Source organism: Trichechus manatus, unplaced genomic scaffold, assembly GCF_000243295.1.
Source record: "Trichechus manatus latirostris isolate Lorelei unplaced genomic scaffold, TriManLat1.0 scaffold00172, whole genome shotgun sequence".
Taxonomy (NCBI): Eukaryota; Metazoa; Chordata; class Mammalia; order Sirenia; family Trichechidae; genus Trichechus; species Trichechus manatus.
The window spans coordinates 2681054-2704550 of NW_004444108.1; the positions used below are offsets into that span (position 1 = coordinate 2681054).

At 36.4% G+C, this 23497-nt stretch overlaps 1 protein-coding gene across 4 annotated transcripts in view; it reads right to left on the reverse strand.

The window, feature by feature from the left end:
* BMP5 (bone morphogenetic protein 5) overlaps nt 1–23497 on the reverse strand; it is a 152099-nt gene that overhangs the window by 61568 nt on the left and 67034 nt on the right. For all 4 annotated transcript variants that reach the window (XM_023741114.1, XM_004386824.2, XM_004386823.2 and 1 more), the window contains exon 2: nt 14569–14761. In XM_023741114.1, coding sequence (XP_023596882.1) covers nt 14569–14761 — 193 coding nt within the window. The remainder of the gene's footprint in view (nt 1–14568; nt 14762–23497) is intronic.

Consider the following 23497-nt stretch of genomic DNA (forward strand, 5'->3'; position numbering starts at 1 on the left):
TTTCCTCCTCTGGAAAATTTATAGGTTCTTTATTTTGGGAGCTTGCTGTAGCTGTCATGGATTGCCTCTTTATGTGATTTGATATTGACTGTTGTCTCTGAGCCATCAATAAGTTATTATATTTATTTATTTTATGTTCGCTTACTGTGTCCTAGCTTCTTGTTTTGTTTTGATGTGCCCAAATAGGGTGCTCGTTTGAGCTAGTTTGATTATTGTCACCTTTGAAGCTCTAATGTCCTGTCACCAGGTGGTTAGATCTGTTACTAGGTATGTGAGCTCAGGAGTCTGCCTACTCCTTCTGTATGGATTCAGCTCAGGTGCCCAGGTAGATAGCCAGAAACTGTGTGGTGTAGGCCCTCACAGTCCTAGACAGGCATGGGTGATTGGTGTAGGCACAGGCATCTGTCTGCAGCAGGAAGACAGACTCTGAGCAAGGCAGGGGGGCTGACGGCTGCCCCTGAGTGTCCAGAAGGAAGGCATGCCCTTGTTCCCTAGAGCGCACAGTCTGTTCAAACGACTGCCTCTTGGTCTATGTACAGGTTCTTCATTAGCACAATTAAGTGTCCTGGAATTCCCATTCTTCAGAATGTTATCCATAATTTGTTATGATCCACACACTTGAATACCTTTGCATAGTCAATGAAACACAGGTAAACATCTTTCTGGTATTCTCTGCTTTCAACCAGGAGCCATCTGACATCAGCAATGATATCCCTCCTTCCATGTCTTTTTCTGTTTGCTTGAATTTCTGGCAGTTCCCTGTCATTGTATTGCTGTAACCACTTTTGAATTATCTTCAGCAAAATTTTACTTGCGTGTGATATTAATGATATTGTTTGATAATTTCCGCATTCTGTTGGATCACCTTTCTTTGGAATGGGCACAAATATCAATCTCTTTTAGTCGGTTGACCAGGTATCTGTCTTCCAAATTTCTTGGCATAGATGAGTGAATGTTTCCAGTGCTGTATCCCTTTGTTGAAACATCTCAATCGGTATTCCGTCAATTCCTGGAGACTTGTTTTTAGCCAATGCCTTCAGTGCAGCTTGGACCTATTCCTTCAGTACCATAGGTTCTTGATCACATGCTACTTCCTGAAATGGTTGAACATCGATCGACTGTCGACCAATTCTTTTTGGTACAGTGACTCTGTGTATTCCTTCCATCTTCTTTTGATGCTTCCTGCACCATTTAATATTTTCCCGTAGAATCCTTCAGTATTGCAACTTGAGGCTTGAATTTTTTCTTCAGTTCTTTCAGCTTGAGAAATGCTGAGTGTGTTCTTCCCTTTTGGTTTTCTATCTCCAGGTCTTTGCACATTTCATTATAATACTTTGTCTTCTCAAGCTGCCCTTCGAAATCTTCTGTTCAACTCTTTTACTTCCTCATTTCTTCCTTTTGCTTTAGCTACTCTTCATTCAAGAGCAAGTTTCAGAGTCTCTTCTGACATCCATTTTGGTCTTTTCTTTCTTTCCTATCTTTTTAATGACCGCTTGCTTTCTTCATGTATGATGTCCTTCCACAGCTCATCTGGTCTTTGGTCATTCGTGTTCAGTGAGTCAAATTATTCATTTACAGCTAAAAAGAAATACATTTTAGCAGATCCTACTTTAATCATGACCAAGAGTTTAAACATGTTGAGTCATGTATGAGAAACTGGTGAACTTGTATATATTGATTTTCAAGGGTTTTGTTTTTTGTTTTGTTTTTACTGAAAGAGGAAAGAGTTTTGCATACATGTCTTGGCATGTCTCAAAAATACTAGAAGGGTATTTTACTAAGAACTGAGCAGTAGGAGCCAAAATTCAGCAAAATTTGAGTTATTATCAACTTCACAACGCATCTGAAAATGCAGATTGGTGTAATGGGAAAATTAGGGCTAAGACCATGATGAAGAAGAGCTAAAACATAGCTTTTATCAAACAAATAAGGAATTTTTCAGCCTCCATTTCCCCTGTATAAAAAAAAATCATAATCCTTCTATTAAAAGATTTTGTAAAAATAAAAAAATTACATGTAATATAATCTACATATTTATCAGAATGAAAAGGAAATTACACTTGAGTCTTGACAAGGTCTATCATAATCATAATACAGATGTCTCTAAATTGCTTAATTTTTAATTGTAAAGGTAGGAGAAGTGTTATTTGGGAAGGTACATTACCTTCGAATAGCTTTAGTTGATGTTCATTTTGGATGCTTATAGATATTAGCTGATAGAAGTGGTTAGAAGGAGGAAGGGGACAAAAATGGGGAGGGGAAGGAGGAGAAAAGTGAAGGAAGAAAAAGAAGACGGAGGAAATTTAGTAATTATTCCTGGAAAAATGTCTTTAAAAAACCAACTACTGGCTATATTTATAAGTAACTCTTTTAAAAATTACTTATATGCGCATAGAGTAAGAGGTTGCATTCTGGATATAACATTTATAGATCTAAACTTATAGATCTAAAAACAAACAAACAAGCAAAAAACTATGGGTACTTGTGCTTTTAATAAAACATATTTGCAGTGACAGCATCATACTCAAAACCCAAAACCAAACTTACTGTCACTGAGTAGATTGAGACTCATATCAACCTTATGGCACAGAGTAGAACTGCCCCACAGAGTTTCCAAGGCTGTAATCTTTACAAAAGCAGATTGCCACATCTTTCTCCTGTGGAGTGGCTGGTGGGGTTGAACTGCCAATCTTTTGGTTAGCAGCTGAGTGCTTAACCACTGCACCACCAGGGCTCCTAGCATCATACACAGATTCAGAAAATACTATTTTTCAAACACAGATGGACCTGAAGATGATATGCTTTGTAAAACTGTGATAAATGATTCGAAAGGTAGCTCTAGTGATAGACATGATGTCAAAGATGCGTATGAAGAGCTTGAGAAAGTTATTACATAAGTATTTTGAGAGTAGAAACAAGGAATATGGCCACATGTACGGAATCATTCAATATAACGTGATTTAAAATATGTGTGTATAATTCTATTAATAAACTGTTGCAGTTTCAACCATTTTAACTATATCTACTATAAATCTTTAAGCAAATTCAAATGCATAAATATTCAATTTCCTTCTCTAATTTTTTTGACATTTTACTTGGGTAAATGGGATATCATCTTTATGTGGTCATATCTTGATTATATGATGTGTCCATAATCAAGCATACACATTATGTCAACATGCCTAGTAGCACGCCTTGCATGAAGTATTGGATGTTTGAAAATGTTAGCTTTCCCTAGTATCTCTGCAGCCAAATAAATGAGGTATTTTCATTATAATTCAATATATAACCAAGAATTTCATGTTTGAAACCAGCTAGTCTGGGATTCTACCTCTGAAAGTGACCAAAAGAAATCACAGAATACTCAGACTAGCTGGAACGTGAATTACTTAGCCAATTACTTAGTCTACTGATGGAAAAATATAAAGAGAAGTCGAATGATTTCTTCATGGTTACTCAGCTAGTTGGAGGTTAACCAGTACCAGAACCCAGATTTCCACATTTCTTTTTCGGAACACCTTATCTTACATCATGGTTTTTCCACTTAGTCCCGGACCATATCTTAATTGCTCTCCTTCTACTCAAACATCATTGAATTTTGGATTGGGGCACTAAATGCTTGAACCTTCAGTTACCAGCCTAAGGCAAGTTAGGTAGAAATGGAGCCACAAAGTGACTTCAGACATTTCACAAATTCATCTGTTCATTCATTCATTCATTTATTCACTCTGTCAATTTTACATTTATGGACTCCCCATGGTGGTTTTGTACTGTATCAACTTAACTAAACTGGAACTACCCTGTATAGTTCTGGATTAGAGTTGGTCACAAAAGAAATTTGGTTAAGAATTGAAAGGTGCAAGTGAAGCAGTAGCCATATTTATGCTTGGAAGATAGCTGTGTGGTCAAGTGTTAGCACAAATCAGGTGTATTGTCCAGATCTTCTGATTCTTTTTGTTGATGTGGGGCAGCAGGTGGGCTCACAGCACCTTCAGATTCCACTAAATCTGCTTATTCAGTTCCTTTGAATGCAGGGTCAGATACATGGGCACCTCTGTGAAGAAGAATTTGTGCTTGAATCACTGAACACACTTTCATCATTGACGTTGGGTGTTGGAGGTTTGGAGGCACGAACCATGTCCTCATGAGTTCCAGATCATTCTCCAAGACTCTACTTTGTCCTTCCTCTCCTCTACCTTACATTTATATTTCCTACCCGACTGCCTGTCCTAGGACCTTAGGCCCAGTATCAGATGCAGAGCAATATACTTATATAGATTATTTAACCAGCTCCCATAATTGCATAAGGTCAAATCCCTAAATTCTTAGTGCACTATTCCCCAGCAGGATTAGACCACTGTCTTGTGTTTGGTTGACAATATTGGACCAATTACATCATGGGAAGGCAGTGGTTTCTCCTAACTGGAATAGGTGCTTTGGATATGAATCTGCCTTCTTTTCCCATGATGCTTCTGCCAAAATCACCATCTATGAACATATAGACTATCTTATTCACTGTTATGGAATTCCACACATCATTGCCTTCGACAAAGAAACACATTTTGTAGCAAATGAAATATAGAATGAGCTTATATTCATGGAATTCACTCGTTTATCATGTTCCCTATGACCTTGAAACAGCTAACCCAATAGGACAGTGGAATGGCCTTTGGAACACTCAGTTATGCCACCAGTTGGGTGATAACATCTTTCAAGAATGTATTAATATCCTCAAGGAAACCTTATACGATCTAAATCAGCAAACAATAAAGGGATATTTCTCAAATAGCTAGTTCTGTCATCACTACTACCCCTGGTGACCCACTAGCAAAAATTTGCTTCTGGATCCCAAGACTTTGGGTTCTGCTGGTCCAGAACTCTTAAATTCCAATAGTGGAATGCTTACACTAGTGGCCATAGCAATAGTTTTTTAAATTGGAAGTTGAGACTGCCACCTAGCCACTGTAGGCTCCTCATTCCAGTATATCAACGAGGAAATAAGGGAGTTACTGATTGGTTCTGAATATCAAGGGGAAATTAGGATGCTACTACCACAGTGTGGGTAAAGAGGAGTAGGTTTGGGATACAAGAGATTCCCTGGACTACCTCTTATTACTCTCATGTCTTATCATTAAAGTTAATGAAAAATTATAGCTTAATGCAGGCATTACCACTAGTGGTCCAGACCCTTCAAGAGTGAATGCTTGATTTACCTCACTAGGAAAGGAACTACGACCAGCCATGGTGCTTGCTGAAAACAAAAAAGATATGGATTGGATACTTATAAATACCAGCTACAGCCATGTGACCAGTTGCAGAAACGAGGACTGTAATAGTCATGAGTGTTTCTTCCTTATCTTGATATTAATGTATTTGTGTATATATTAACCAATTCTTTTCTTTTTTTTCTTCCCTTTATCATCCCCCTGCTATCTAGTATAAGGAGTGTTGATAGTTGTTAACCTCTGTTATGGATTGAATTGCGTTCCCCAAAAATATGTGTTGTAAATCCTAACTTCTATGCTTGTGGTTATAATCCCATTTGGGAATGGGTTGTCTTTTTATAGGATAGCTATGAGTCAGAATCAACTCGATGGCGTCGAGTTTAGTTTGGTTTTTTGTTTTGTCTTTGTTACGTTAATGAAGCAGGATTAGTGTAGGGTGTGTCTTGAGTCAATCTTTTTTGAGATATAAAAGAGATTAAACAAGCAAGCAAAGATGGAGAAGATAGATGCCAAGCCGCATGGAGATCTCCAAGGAACCAGGAAACAGCAGCTGAAGAGACAATGATTTTTCCCCAGAGCAGACAGAGAGAGCCTTTCCCCTAGAGCTGGCACCCTGAATTCAGACTTCTAGTCTTCTAAACTGTGAGAAAATAAATTTCTGTTTGTTAAAGCCACCCAATTGTGGTATTTCTGTTATAGCAGCACTAAATACTAAGACAACCTCGTATCTCAGTGATTAAGTAACAGGACACGAAAGGGGAAGTATGACCAACTAGAAAAGGAATGAACATCATCTAGAGATGAATAAAAATCATTATTTTGCTATTATTATTTTTTAGAAGTTATAAAGGTTATAAAAGGTATGCATGATGCCTAGTTAAAAAAGGTGGGCTATTGAGGTTTTGTACTTTGTCAAATTAGCTAATCTGTAACTACAAATCCCAGATATACCTTCCCTGTTTGCTTCTGGGTTAGAGTTGGTCATAAGGGAAATTTGCACAAGATTTAGAAACTAGATTGAAGCAGCAGCCAAGTTTATGCTTGGAAGATTCGTCTAGCAGCAGGCTTTCCCGCTGCTAGTGCACTTTGTCCCTGCTCTGCTGGATCACCATATTGATGTGGGGTATAGCTTGGTCTGCTTCTCTTCCCGCTCAAACTGGATCTCAACTCCATCAGTTTGTCCAGATCCTGGCCCACAACTCCTCCAGCTCCTGCCGGATCACTTTCTTTAGCTTTTCCACATCCTGGTCCAGGGATATGAGCAGCTAGTGGTGAAGTACACCGGCTTCCCCTGCAGGTCACCTACATAAATGAAGTTGGAGGCTCAGAGGCAAGGGAGACAGACATGGTTTCAATTTGTCCTTGAAGTTCCAGGTTATCCTCGCAGGAATTAGTTCTTGTTCTTTCCAACTCCACATCCATTTTCCATCCAAACTGCCCATGCTACATTCTTCAGACTCATCACCAGATGCAGATGCAACAGCTTTACATGAACTGTTTCAACCAGTCGCCATCATTGCAGAAAGCCTAGTCCCTATAGTATGTCCCTTAGCCCATATGATTCATAGTGGTTCTACTTTTCTGACTGAACATGAACAGATATATTCTCCTAGTTGGCATATTTCACGTACTTAATAGGAAATAGCAAAACCGAATACTGAGGACATGACAAATAGTATGATTTGCCAAGACAAGGCTGTTAGTGGGTAATCTTACGATGGTCAGTTTCAGTCGAGAGGAGTTGATGGAAATCAAATTGCAGTGAGTTGAGGGGTAAATAATATATAAGAAAGTGAAAGGGGTAAAAGTAAAGTTCTGTATTAGTGAGCTTGGCGAACATATGGAGAAAAAATGGTGTAGAATTTTGGGGGAGTGGAAACAAATAGAATCAAGTAGAGGGATATTTTGATAATGCAAGAGACATGAGGATAGTTATAGGACACATTTATATTCATATTTAGAAAATAGGATATTTCAAAATATTTCAACACTAGAAGAAATGTACATAGACAATAATGAAAACCTTCTGAAATAAATATATGATTAATTACATATCTATAACACTATCTTGGAATAGGACTGTGATACTTCTTTATAAATGAGGCCACTTTATAACAAGTTGAATTGGGTAAACCAAATGCACTGGATGAGTCCTTGGATGGAATCCTCACTTAGTTAATAACCTGTACTTACAAATTTTTAATACAGAAATTCATTCATTAACTTTAGGCATATTTAATAATATATAGTCTATAATGACTCTTGGTCCCTAAGTTAAATTACAGGGAAAAAATTAACTTGAAAACTTATCTAAAAGAAGTAAATTTATTTGTAGAATCAACATTATGAGATAATGAAAGAGAAATACTCTACAGGTCATTGTGGCTTCAATTATATGCATCTATATGCAGGTATCCACCACTCCTCTGTCAGTTTGTCCTACTGCAGTGGCTTACGTGTTGCTGTGATGCTTGACACCATGCCACTGGTATTTCAAATACCAGCAGGGTCACCCACGGTAGACAGGTTTCAGCAGAGCTTTCAGACTAAGACAGACAAGGAAAAAGGACCTGGTAATCTACTTTTAAAAATATTGGCCAGTGCAAACCTTTCAAATACCAGTCGAACACTGTCTGATATAATGCCAGAAGATGACCCCTCCGGTTGGAAGGCACCCAAAATATGACTGGAGAAGAACTGCTTCTTCAAAGTAGAGTCGACCTTAAGGCCATGGATGAAGTAAAGCTTTCGGGACCTTCATTTGCTAATGTGGTGTGACTCAAAAGGAGAAGAAACAGCTGCAAACATCCATTAACAATCAGAACATGGAATGTACAAAGTATGAATCTAGCGAAATTGTCATCAAAAATGAAATTGAACTAATAGTGATCCATATTGTAGGCATTAGTGAACAGAAATGGACTTGTATTGGCCATTTTGAATTGGATATTCATATGGTCTACTATGCCAGGAGTGACAAATTAGAGAGGAACGACATCGCATTCGTCAACAAAAGAACATTTCAAGATCTATCCTAAAGTACAACAGCACTGCCAGTGACAGGACAAAATACATACACCTACAAGGAAGCCCAGTTAATACAACTATTATTCAAATTTTTGCACCAACCACTAATGCCAACAATGAAGAAACTGAAGATTTTTACAAACTTCTGCAGTCTGAAATTGATCAAACATGCAATCAAGATGCTTTGATGATTACTGGTTATTGGAATGAGAAAGCTAGAAACAAAGAAGAAGGATTGGTAGTTGCAAAATATGGCCTTGCTGATAAAAAAACAATGCCGGAGATTGCATGATAGAATTTTGGAAGATCAATGATTTACTCATTGCAAATACCTTTTTTCAACAACATAAACTATACAATGGACCTTGCCAAATGTAATTACACAGGAATCAAAGCGACTACATCTGTGGGAAAAGACGATGGAAAAGCTCAATATCATCAGTCAGAAAAAGGCCAGGGGCCAATTGCAGAACAGACCATCAATTGCTTATATGCAAGTTCAAGTTAAAGCTGAAGAAAACTAAAAGAAGTCCACAAGAGCAAAAGTACACTCTTAAATATATCCCTTCTGAATTTAGAGACGATCTCTAAATAGATTTGACACATTGAAAACTAATGACTGAAGACCAGAAGAGTTGTGGGATAACATCAAGGACATCATACACAAACAAAGTAAAAGATCATTAAAAAGACAGGAAAGAAAGAAATGACTAAAATGGATGCAAGAAGAGACTCTGAAACTTGCTTTTGAAAGTAGAGTAGCTAAACAGAATGGAAGAAATGATGAAGTAAAAGAACTGAACAAAAAATTACAAAGGGCATCTAGGAAGACAAAGTAAAGTATTATAATGAAATGTGAAAAGACTTGGAGTTAGAAAACCAAAAGGGAAAAACACTTCCTGCATTTCTCAAACTGAAAGAACTGAAGAAAAAATTTAGCCCTCAAGTTGCAATACTGAAGGATTCTATGGGCAAAATATTGAATGACGCGGGAAGCATCAAAAGAAGATGGAAGGAATACGCAGAGTGACTGTACCAAAAAGAATTGGTTAATGTTAAATCCCTTCTGGAAGTAGCATATGATCAAGAACTGATGGTATGAAAAGAAGTCCAAGCTGCACTGAAGGCATTGTTGCAAAACAAGGCTCCAGGAATTGACAGAATACCAATTCAGATGTTTCAACAAATGAGTGTAGTGCTGGAAGTGCTCACTCTTCTGTGCCAAGAAAATTGGAAAACAGCTACTGGGCCAACTGACTAGAAGAGATCCTTATTTATGCCCATTCCAAAGAAAGGTGATCCAACAGAATGTGGAAATTATTGAATAGTATCATTAATATCACACACAAGTAAAATTTTGCTGAAGATTATTGAAAAACAGTTGCAGCAGTAAAACAACAGGGAACTTTCGGAAATTCTAGCTGGATTCAGAAGAGGACTTGGAATGAAGGATATCATTGCTGATATAATATGGCTCCTGGCTGAAAGCAGAGGATACCAGAAAGGTGTTTACCTGTGTTTTACTGACTATGCAAAGGCTTTCTACTGTGTGGATCATAACAAATTATAGATAACATCGAAGAATGGAAATTCCAGAACACTTAATTGTGCTCATGCAGAACCTGTACATAGACCAAGAGGCAGTCATTTGAACAGAACAAGGGGATGCTGGGTGGTTTAAAATCAGGAAAGGTGTGTGTCAGGGTTGTATCCTTTCACCATACTTATTCAATCTGTAAACTGAGCAAATTATTTGAGAAGCTGGATTATACGAAGAAGAACGAGGCATCAGGATTGGGGGAAGACTCATTAACAGCCTGTGATATGCAGATGACACAACCTTGCTTTCTGAAAGTGAAGAGAACTTGAAGCACTTACTGATGAAGACCAAAGACTACTTCTTTCAGTATGGAATACATCTCAACTTAAAGAAAACAAAAATCCTCCCAACTGGACCAGCATCATAATAAACAGAGAAAATTTTGAATTTGTCAAGGATTTCATGTCACTTGGATCCACTATCAATGCCCATGGAAGCAGCAGTTAAGAAATCAAACAATGCATTGCATTGGACAAATCTGCTGAAAAAGACATCTTCAAAGTGTTAAAAAGCAAAGATATCACTTTAAGGACTAAGGTGTGCCTGACCCAAGCCATGGTATTTTAATTGCCTCATATGCATGTGATACCTGGACAGTAAATAAGGAAGACTGAAGAAGAACTGATGCCTTTGGATTATGTTGTTGGTGAAGAATACTGAATATACCATGGATTGCTAGAAGAACAAAAAATTCTGTCTTGGAAGAAGTACAGCCAGAATGCTCCTTAGAAGCGAGGATGGCAAGGCTGCCTCTCACATACTTTGGCCATATTATAAAGAAGGACCAGTCCCTGGAATAGGACATCACGCTTGGTAAAGTACAGGGTCAGGGAAAAAGAGGAAGACCCTCAACGAGATGGACGCACAACAGTGGGCTCAAACATAGCAAAGATTGTGAGAATGGTGCAGGACTAGGTGGTGTTTTGTTCTGTTGTACATAGGGTAACTATGAGTTGGAACCGACTCGATGGCACATGAGAACAACAACAAATGTAGTAACAGGCAGACCAGGAAGAAAGGCCTGGTTATCTACTTCCAATAAATCTACCATTGAGAACATTATGGAACACAGTTCTATTCTGACACATATGGAACCACTATGGGTTTGAGGCCAACTGTACAACAGTTAACAACCACAACGTATGTGGAGTGTGTGTGTGTAGATGAGAAAGAGAGAGAAAGAAAGAGAAAAGAAACAGTCAACCAAGAATATATCCACTAGCTAATCAGAAAGCACTAAAACTGTCCAAGAAAAGCTTTTGAAAATTGTCTGGAAGCTGCACAGATAAATTTTGGAGGATTAGTTGCAACACTACCTGTATTCTATGACAAGTGTACCTTAAAGTCCACAACGACATCTCCAGGTTCATAGAGTTTCCAGTATCATAACTATCTCATCTCCTTCCAACTTCTTTCATCTTTGAGCAGTTAAAATCTAGTAAAAATGTAATGAAGCCCACCCAAAGATAAAGCATATATCTTCTTCTGAGTATTTCTGACAAAAAAACCATCATATCATTCAAGGAACCTGAACTACAGCTCTAGTACTGCATAGATTAACAAGGTGCTACAAGTGAGTAAATGATAGTCTCTCAAGTTTATAATGCCAAGAGTTTCTCTCATGAGCAGCTTTAATTTAAAAGTGTTTAAAGCTAAATTTGTTAGCTCAGTGATCTTTTCAAATGGTAATTAAAACACTCCGTAAATCTCACTGTACATCCGTTTTCAGAATATCTGATCCCCTGAGGCATTGGCATTTTCAGGTACAGATGCAAATGGGTAAAATAGTGATATTAGATGAAACTGAATGACAAGCATGGCAGAAATGGGAAAACAAATTGAATTCCCACAACAAAAATTCTATTACTTTCCTCTCTGTGGAATTTTTTTCTTCAATTGACAGGACACATTTAATATTTAGCAGGTTTGCTGACATACATCATCCATTACTTTGCCCCTGCAAAAAAATCTAAACATGTGCCACAGGAGATCCCTTCATTCAACAAGAAACAAAGAAATGAAACAATTAGATATATAGTCCAACCACTCTCAATGACTCCTAATGAATGAGTACTGCACCCAGTACAAGTTCCTAAGAGCTCTTTTATATTTTATTCTTGTGACCCAAATAGGAAATAGTCTAAGAAAAATTAGCTGACTAACTGCTTTGTGACACAAATTGTTTCTCTTTTTAGGTTTGCAATTCAAATCTTCAGATAGAGAAGGATCTCTCCAATCTCAAATAGAGCACTATGGATATTTTGGATGGTATCATTCTTGGGAGGAGGGTCTGTCTAGTCCATTGTAGAATGTTTAGCAGTATCCATACCCATATTCTTACCCCAACATTTATACCCATTAGCACCCTCTCTCCGGTCGTAACAACCAAAAATTTCTCCAGACATTGCTAAATGTTTCCTAAGGGAGCAAAATAATTGTCTCAGCTGAGAACCAATGAAATAGAGCATGATCCCTGCACACTGAAAAAATGCAATTATGCCTGTGTACTGCCCTATATACTTAGAGAAGATGTCTCTGACCATCTGACTGCCTTGCTCTGCTACACTGCTCTCAAGAGCCCAAGAAATCTTCCTGAGTGGAAATTGTCAATCTACATTTTAAAGTATGTCCACAGAAGAATCACAAATCTTAGAGAAGCAGGAGGAGGGAGATGATGTAAATATGAAGCTGACTGTGAACTGGCATGATGACAGCGTAACTGAATTTATCCAAGCACTGAAGGTGGCTAATGACATTGAGCAGGCTAGCTTAAAATGTTTTTACAATGGAGTACAGAAATTTATAATCATAGCTGAGCATTAGGAAAAGGGTGAGTTATACATAGTACATTTTCTTTTGGGAATAGATATGTATTTGTGAAAAATTTAATTCATGTAAAGCATTTAACAGTCAGTGCCAGACACATGGTTAGTGCCCATAAAATGAATAAGGATTGGTTGCTATTCTTATCAGTAGAAATACTGACATTGACAATTTCTTTTTTGGTATTATTTCATTCATATACATTTAAACATTTTCATGCTTAGAGATTCTCCTTCTAGGATACATTTTTCACCGCTAGGAAGCTCCTACTTATCAGGAAAGGCCCAGCTCAGAGGTGAATTCTTCTCAGTTGCTTCCCCTAAGTTTTCTCACTCTCCCACCCAAAGAATTAATTTTCCTTCCATTTGTATTTCCAAAACACTTAGTGCAGACTTACATCATAGTGCTTAGCACATTGTATTATAGTTATTAAAGTCTGTGTGCGGCAGGCCCACCACAGCCTCTGGCCGCCAGACTATGAGCTTTTGAGGCCTTATTTACTCTGCCTTATGTCCCCTGTGCTTGCCACAAGGTAGGCGATCAACAAAAGCATGCTAACTCAGCAGAATTATCTGGAAAATTCAATCATGTGGAAAACCTCATTTCCCAATAATGCCAGATATATGAGGTGTGACTGAAGAGCAATGCCTTCTATATAGAATTTGGGGCTGTCAGCCTTATAGGAAAAGATTAAATAAGTGAAATGATGCAAAGAGTGTGAACTTGTTACCAAGAAAAATAAAAGTTTGAATAAATATCAGAACACTCCTTTAAATTGCACACATTTAAATATGCCTAGGGATAAACGGGAGAGGTGGGAGGTGGTAAGAATACAAGTGATAATTTTAAGAGTTTTAAGTCTTATTAATATAAATAAGAGGGAAAAGAGATGACATAACGAATTAGTAATGTTTCCTTTATTTGGTCATATAACACTGTCAAAAAATTCATAAACTGGATGATTCATAGATCGGATGATGTCTTGAGTGTAAAACTCTAAAACATCAGTCTACATTACTGCAGTGATCCCCAGCCTCAGCAGTCCTAAATAATACCTTAGAGAAACTGAGCTTTGTATATGTGAGAATATATATGCATTGTTGAATGCACTACATTAGCAAGTACAGTCTGCACTCACTTTTCATTTGTTTCTGAGTCTAATTCAAAATACAAAGTAGATAAAATCTACACGTTTGATGACAGAAGTTTCAAGAAATGATCACAGCTTCAAAACTGGCCAGAGGCACTAGTTTTTGTTTTCTTTCTTTTTTTTCCTTTTGCCCTACCTCCATTTTAGTTGCTAAGAAATACGTGAAACAATAAATAATCAAAACTAAAAAATTAGATTTAAAATTAACTTTTCAAGTTGAAATTCTTTTTGTTTTAATTGTGGTAATATGATAGAAAAATGAAGTATTTTTAATCTGTTTATCCTCTTTTAGGTTCCAAATTATAAAGAAAAGTTCCCAAAGTATAAAAGAAAGAAAACAAATATTTATCTATATTGTGTGTGTGTGTGAGAGAGAGAGAGGGTGATAAAAATGCCTTCAATAGCCTGAGAAAAATTAAGAGCAAAAGATTTTTTAAATCCTGGTGTTTTGTTTCTTTCTTTCTTCCTTTTTGTCAAATTACGATGTCCCACCTTGGAGAGGTTGTCATGGGGGAAGCATGAGACCACTTAGTACACGGATTGGTGTCGCGAGTGGAAAAGGTGTAAAATATATAAGGATTTTTCAGGTCAATTACTCTTACTTTTCTATGTATCTATAAATGGCCCTGAATATCATTACATCCAAAGAAAACACATTTCAATAGATCACACGGGTTATCAGTAGGTTTTACTACAATTTAACATTTGTTTTCTAGGATATAAATTAGATATAAAGGTGATACCTATTTGTGTATTCCTTGATGATCTGATATATGCTAATCTTAATTGTTTCATTTTCAAATCGATTGTTGCTCTGATCCTTGTATATCCGGAATTCAGCTGCTGTCACTGCTTCTCCATGAGGAATTTGAGTAAGATCAAATCGAAATTCTTTGTAATGCCTTCGCTGGTGAGAGAAATCCTTGTCTCTTTCAACTGGGGGGAAAAAAGGAAGGAAAAATGTTAGCCCTCTATAAAATATGAAAATTAACATTCAATTCTCCAGCTTTGAAAATAAAAACAAACATGCAAGATATTATACAACTGGGAAACACTAAAACCACAGACGCATACGTGCTTCCAGTTAAAGGAAATTCCACAAACCAACAGCCTTTAGTTCAAAAAGAAAAAAAAAAAAAAAAAAAAACCTCCATGGTTTTATAAAAATTCCAGGATCCTGAACGGAAAGGCTATCCAAAAACGTTTTAAAAGTGAAAGTTGTAAAGTTGTTTGTATCAAGCACCAGAACACAGAAAGTTTCATACATGAGTTAGGAATATGTTCAAGAAAGCTCCAGAGTTCCCAGTAAAGTCAGAGGTGAGATTTATCACAACGGAAGGAAAATAGGAAGGAGGGCTGAGGAAGTTCAAGTACATAAGGGTTTCATTCATGGCGTTTCAGAGGTCAAATAAATGAAACAAATTCATTTACACAAGAAAGGATTATTGCTACAATGTCTTCTCCCAAAGAAATTTTTATCTCCTTTCAGGAATTGAAACGTTCTTCTTTAAAAAAGAAAATATATCTTCATAAATTCTTATAGATTGTTTAGTACAACATCCTTAACCCTGATGCCTCCCAAAGACCTCTGTATGTTCTTACTCAGAATTGGGAAGGGAACATATTTTCCTCCTTCAGCAACCTTCGTACCAAACCAAGTCAGAGAACTTCCCCTCTTGGAGATATTAAGGAATGGTGAGAAATTTAGAACACTGAGTATCAGGTATATAATTACATAATCTGGCTTCGTATGATAGTGTATTCTCTGATATAGTCTATAGCTAGTGGGTACCAAAAACTTTCTTAACAAACTCTCTGTTCAAAGGGCTCACATATAGAAAATACAGTATCATTTGTTGGAGTTAAGATTCTCAGTATTGGTACGTTGCTCAGAATCTCCATTATCCCAGACATGATTACAAAAATCCATCGCAAAGTCCTTTGTGTGCAGCGTTGCAGAGTTACAGACTACAGTAATGTTTTCTAAAGTGTTCCAGTAACACGTATTGTGTTGCACAAAAATAAAGAATGCACATGTCATATAATTGGTTGTCACAAGATTCAAAACCTGGATTAAGAGCAAAAATATCTTTAGAAGATTAATTGAATTGATGACAACATTTCTATAAATATATGAAACTTGGGATCCTAAACTAGAGATAAGATTAGGGAAGAGAGAAGAGGCTCCTGGTCTTCCACGCTGCTATACCTCCATGTACCAGGGGCAGATTGGTTTCAGGCCAGAGAGGAAGCTCATAAGAATGGAACCCACAATTTCTTGCATTTGTTCTCCAAAATATTCTCTGGTTTATTTTCCCCAGAAGAGTAGGAGGTTGTTTAGAAAGCAAAGATTTCACCACCACTCTCACCTCAGATTCATAAGCCAGTGTAGAGAAAACTGTAAGTATACCTGCAGGCGTTTCTGCCCTGTGGAGCTTGGCAAGGATGGTGCTCTTAAGCTGTTTGGCTGGCACGAGCTCCATCACACATGACTATGAAGTTTTTAATTTAATTTAATTTTTTTAAGATATCGTCATCTTGGTCATAAAAGAGGTCCATTCCCAGAGGGATCATTAATCAATATTTCCATGAATCATGAATATAACACCATTCTTAAGATGTTATTTAAACCTCTTCTCTGTCTAAATATCTGCTAACACATTTCCTTCCTGTTCCTTTTGTCCATTCTCCTGACAGACCCATATGAGAAGGAAAGCCCAATGGTAGAAAATACCTACAAACTGGATATCTAATAATTGAATGTACACTCATGAGCATTAAAACTAGATTTAACTAAATTTAACTAGATTCAACTAAATCTAACAGTGTATTTTTGTTATTCTCTGATGCTAACTTTAAATGAAGTAAATCACATTATGTAACAGTATTTAAATAGTACCTATTATATGCCAGGCATTTTTCTAAGCATTTTATAAATGCTAATTTATTGCACTTCATAACAACCTATGATGTAGGTTCTATTATTATACTCATTTTGAAGATGAGGAAACTAAGACATGGAGAATACTTTGCCAAAGGATTTGAACCAGGGATCTGATGCCACCAAGCTATGGTTCTTAAGTGTCAAGACAGGCTGTTTTTGTTTGTAGAAAATAACTTTGTCCTATCTTATTAAGTATGTGTGCTTTAATACAGATCTAAAATCTCAGATTCACAAGTCCAAAATTCAAAAGTCTCTGAAAACTGAAATGCTGATTCAAGATCATTAGGCAGAAGAACCAGAAATTAACTGATGTGAGGCTACTTAAAGTCTTCATCTCACTGAGTCCCTGGATGGTGCAAACTGCTAACATGACAGGTTGGCAGTTTAAGTCCATCCAGAAGTACCTCAGAAGAAAGGACTGGTAGTCTACTTCTGAAAAGTCAGCAGTTGAAAACCTTATACAGCACAGTTCTACTCTCACACACATGGGGTCACCATGAGTCAGAAATGGCAACTGGTAACTTTATCTCACAATCTTCAGTATGAATTACACCTGAATGGGAAGAAAACAAAAATCCTCACAACTGGACTGATAAACAACATCATGATAAATGAAAAAAGAAACTGAAGTTGCCAATGATTTCATTGTACTTGGATCAATAATCAACATCCAAGGAAACAGCAGCCAAGAAATCAAACTATGTATTGTATTGGGAAAATCTGCTGCAAAAGACCTTTAAAGTTTTAAAAAGCAAAGATGTTTAAGTGTGCCAGATTCAAGCCATGCATATGAAAGATGGACAATGAAAAAAGAACAGAGAATTGGTGGATTTGAATTGTGGTGTTGGCAAAGACCATTGAATGTACCATGGACTACCAGAAGAACAAATAAATCAGTCTTAGAAGAAATATAACTAGAATTCTCCTTACAAGTGATAACAGTGAGACTTTGGACACGAGAGGAAAGATCTATCGCTCAAAAATGTCGTCAGGTTTGGTAAAGTAGAGAGAGAGAGGGTCAGAGAAAATAAGGGAAACCCTCAATGAGATGGATTGACATAATAGCCTAACAAAATACTCAGACATTCAACAAAATGAAATGGTGCAGGACCAAGCAACATTTTGTCCTGTTATAGGTAAGGTCACCATGAGTCAGATCCAACTCCAAGGGTAACTAACAACAAAAACAATATGAATATTTATTGCTATGATGCAGAAATGTTAATGTGTTTGACTAAGTGACACTGTCCCGGACCCTGCTGGAGGAGTTTCATACATTACAATATATTCACCAAGCAGACATTCAAAACTACATTGTTTTCATTCTGAAAGACAATATTCAAAATTCTAAGTGATAACAATCACTATTCAATTTACATTGTTAATAATCAAGTTTATATTTGAAATTTAGGCATCAAGCTACCTTACAGGAAATAAGAGCTGAGGCTTGAATTTCTTACAGTCCAATCTAAAGCATACACCTGCATAACGCAGATGAGTATTGGACTCATATTATGTAAATTCATCTACTGGTCTGGAATCACCTGTGAGATGTTAGTGTAATAAAGTGAGAAGCTAGAATTTCAGCTGTTACCGTAATATTTCAGTTTTCTAATCCAGACTATTTAACCTAAACCCTTAAGGGGGCAAATTTTCAAAGGGTTTAATAAAATTTTATATGAAATATACCACACAGAATAAAGTTGCATTGCAGATTTGTCCAGTGATTCAAATTCCTATATTCTACTGCTTTGAATCATAACTGTATCAATAAATTCCATGGGACATGCTGTAGTGAGTAATGGAATAAAGCTTGTATTTATATAGCTTTGCACTGCTAATGATGCCCACAAATATTCAACAAGGTAACCTCAGTTATCTGAAAGGGTAAGGCTAGAGAGGTGACAAACATTAATATCCCTGATTAAGGAATGAAAAATTGGGTGATGACAGCTAGGTGGTAACAGACGTCTTTCTCTTTAAAGCCCCTTACATTTCTTTGTTCAGTGTTCATACCACCTACAAAATGACATCCTACTACTTTAGACTTTGAGACTAGTTCATTATTAGTACATTTAACCAATGTGTTTCACCAGTACACAACAAAAACATAGAAAAGAGAATACGGATTTGATCATCAAAGTGTAACCAGCACCTAACATAGTACAATACCTAACTGAGAGTAGTCTTCTAAGAAATCTGGGTTGAGTCAAAGATTGCATGAACAGATCAAAATCTAGATCTCTTTTCTACTGTCTTTTTAAAGCATTAAAACCCATCATGATCCTACTGTATTCCTCCATTGATCAAAGGCATGGTAATTTATTTAACTATCATTTATATGGCGCATTGCATTTAATCTTCACAACCCTACTTATAAGTTTCTATAACTTGCTCAAGAGCCCATAACTGATAGTTAGGAAAGAATGTATTTCACCCCAGGGTCAGAATTTCAATCCCAAACCATCATCAACCCAACCGTGAGTTTTCTTTTTTAAAATTTATATAATTATTCCTAGGAAAGCTGGTCTTCCATTGCTTTCAGTCTCTTCTCTCTAAAGACTTCATGATCCTCTTATTCTAAAGGGAATGTCAATCTTTCTGGACTCTGTTCTCCTTCTAGAACACTTCCCCTCTATTCTAAGCAACATGTATTCAATTCCATTATGTAATGTTAATACCATTTCTTATCTAATGAAATTTTTATGAATAAATGAGTGATTGTATTAGTAACTTAAATACAGTGTAGTGTAATATCTATATTAATATGCAATGCCATACTTTTACTACAACTATTTTTTTTAAATAAATGTAACTCACCATACCTTCCTTACCCTACCTGACCTCTTCTCCACTAAACTCACCACCAAACACAAAATACAAACACAGATGAAAAAGAAAACACAAGATATTTTATATTCCTTAAATGTCATCTTTTAATAACAGAGATCCTTGTCTTGCTCAAATTGTGAAAATTAAGTATTAAGCATTCTCTTTCTCCATATATTACAGTGTGTTATAACTTACTGTAATGGCAAGTGGCTTGAGAAGCTTAAAAGATAAACAAGTAAACAAGATGAAAAAGTTCAGAGAAAAATGTGTGCTATATTTGGTTTACTGATTCATATGATGTTAAATATTCCATCCTTTTAATTCATCCTTTCATGTATATGTTACAGCAATTAAATGCCATTTGTTTCCTGTGTAACTTTTATTATCATTTCTAGTAAAATCTATATTACCGGATTGAAATATGGAAGACTCAATAAAAACCATAGTTACATTCCTATTTGGTGGGGAAAAAAAGTCTCTTAAATACTGGACAATCAAACCAAAAAAAACAAACAAACAAAAAGCAGGAGAGGAGCTAATTTAAACCAGAATTGTCAAAAGCTATAAAAACAACACTACTGTTAAGACATACCGAGATGAGAAGATTACTGCTTTCTCTGGTATAGATCATTCCTTTGTCCCAGACCACAGATAACACTTCTCGCACGTGAGTGGGAAAGAGAGTTTAGGAACAAATATAACTAGATTTAAAATAAACATGTTATATCAATCAATTCACCGATGAAAATTGCCTACACTGATATTTTCTTATCTACAGACAAATCTAGCAAAACCAACAGGCAGCAGTTTGCTAAGCAACCATATATAGACTCAGAGATGTAGTACCCAATGAGCAAGGTAAGCATGTGCTTAGGGCACCAACAAAAGACAGGGGCACCATTTGTCTAAAGCAAAGACCCATAGATGCCAAGCAGACAGGACACAAGAAAAGGGCACACTGCAGTGGAAGGGAACTGGCAAGGCACTAAATCAAATTGATACCATTTTACAAATTTTGTATACGATAACAATTACATTTTCCTTTCCATTTCGGACCAATCGGGTATAACCTCACATTCATTTCTCTCTCACTGACCACATAAGAATGCCCTAGCAACACTACAATCCCATGACTCATGATGTATCTGGTCCTGTGCAAATCGAACCAAAACACATCTTCAGATTGAGCGTACTCTTGTATTTGTATCATGCTCTTTGTGATCACTCTCACCCCCATCAAGTATCAGCAGTAGTTCAATGAAATGTTAAGCAGTAGCATCAAAGGACAGAAAGTGAGTGTGCAAGTTTTTAAGTATTATTTCAAGACGGAAAATACTCGTGGAGATCTGCAAAGGGCCCACCAACAAACATTGTACAACAAACGAATGAAATTACTCCCGACTGCCTATTTCAGATTTGAATAACAAAATTACATATTCCAAATCAGTTTTTTTACTTACTAATTTTCAAATATAAATTTTTGTGTTAATGTCCAAATTTGAAAGTAAATTCTATTTTATAAATTTTACTTGATTTATAAATTTTATTTATTTTCAGTTATTATAATGTATTTGCTACAGTAGAACCAAATTTAAAATGTGACATAATTTTATATCCAGATAAAATGAAACAGCAACACCTAAGTGGAGTGCAAAAATGAAACTCACAGAAGATAAAAAGAAAAGGATTTGTAAATTCCTAAAGACAATTCCAAAATTAACTTCCTTATTAAAATTTAATGAATCAGAAGAGACTTCTTCCATTGAATGCTCATGTTTAATGGGTGCAAATCATTGTGCTAGTACTGCTAGAGCTGATAATACTAATAGCAATGCAAATATGATTATTGTTCCTAATTCTGCATCCATTCCTTGCTGTAGTAAAAAAAAAAAAATTAATAATGGTCTAGAAACTGAAACTATTTTAGAATCTGAAATTGCTGCATCTGTAGGTGCCATAAAATAACAGAAATACAGATCCTCCTTTGTGGAATAATTTGTCTTCTAATGATGTAAATTATTGGATCTAACAATGTAAATTAGTGGACCATTTGAAAATTGGTGTCGAAAATTTCTGAACGGTAAACAAAGTGCTGTATGTAGTCAGAATATATTTCTAGGGTGCAAAGCTAATGGTGGAAATTATAAGAGGGAGTGGCTACTGTATTCTCCATCAGTCAGCTATGTATATTGTTTTGTTTGCAAACTATTCAGTCCTAAATCATTTAATTCTTTATTTGCTACTGATGGATTTAGCGATTGATGCAACTTGAATGAGATTGATAAACATGAAAGTTCAATTCACAGAGATTGTATGTTGTCACATTTAAACTGAAGACATGGTTTTGGCTTAACTTATGAACTGGAAACGTAATGAAGGACTCAGTACTGGAAAGCCATTTTGCAGCACGTTAATGCTGTCATTATAACAATCACTGAACATGGACTATCTTTTCAAGGAAGAAATGAAGTGTTTGGGTCCCCACAAAATAAAATTTTGAGGGGTTTACTTGAACTTGTTGCCCAGTTTGATCCATTTTCGGGAGGTCACATCTCAAAATATGGTTACACTGGAAAGGGAAACCCATCATGTGTGTCTAAAACAATGTGTGAAAAATTAATAAACTTCTTGTTGTTAAGTGCCGTCAGGCTGGTTCCGACTCATAGTGACCCTATGTACAACAGAACAAAACACCACCGGGTACTGCACCATCCTCACAATCATTGTTATGCTTCAGCCCATTGTTGCAGCCACTGTGTCAATCCATCTCCTTGAGGGTCTTCCTCTTTTTCACTGACCCTCTACTTTACCAAGCATGATGTCCTTCTCTAGGGACTGATTCCTCCTGACAACATGTCCAAAGTGCATGAGACATAGTCTCACCATCTTTGCCTCTAAGGAGCATTCTGGTCGTACTTCTTCCAAGATAGATTTGTTCATTGTTTTGGCAGTCCATGGTATATTCAATATTCTTCTCCATCACCACAATTCAAAGGTGTCAGTTCTTCAGTCTTCCTTATTCATCATCCAGCTTTCACATGCATATGAAGCGATCAAAATAATAAACTTAGTAAAACTAACAAAGTTTGATCAACTATTTTCAGTAAAATATAACTTGATATTTCAGTTTGTCTGTAGATTCCACTCCTGATCTTTCTCATACAGATCAGCTAAGCATTGGTCTAAGATACGTACCTCCAACAGATGGAAAACCCGTAGAACGATTTATCATATTCACTAGATTGAAAAGTCATATCAGTGGAGAAATTGGAAATCAAGTACTTCACTACTTATGTGAAGTTTGAAAAACTGATTTTCTGAGTGCAGAAGCCAGCCCTGTTACAATGCTGCCAGTATGTCAGGGCATTATAAAGGCATGAAACAGAAAAATTTTAAACGTAATGGATATGTCATTTTCATACCATGTTTCGTGCATTCACTTAATCTTGTAGGATGTAGCACAGTAGATTGTTGTCCAGAAGTAGTTGATTTGTTTTCTATTGTTTGGTTACTCTACACACTTTTTGCCCTCTACTCACCGATGAACAGTTCTTAAAACATATTTAGGCAATGATTGAGTATTAAAATGTCTTTCTAACACAGGGGGGGAAGTGTATGCTATAACAACAAGTGCAATCCTGGAATCGTATACTCAGATTCTAGATGCCTTAGAAAATATTGCTGAAGACTAGACACAAAAAGGAGACACCAAAAGAGAAGCTGAAAACATCGCCAGCAAACTGCAAACACTAGAGTATTTATTTATGTTGGTTATGTGGAATAATATATTGCCCCATTTTAATCAGACAAATCGAGCTCTCCAAGGTTCAGATGTAAATTTAAAGACATGCACAGATCTCTACCAATCATTAACAGGGTATTTACATTATTTAAGA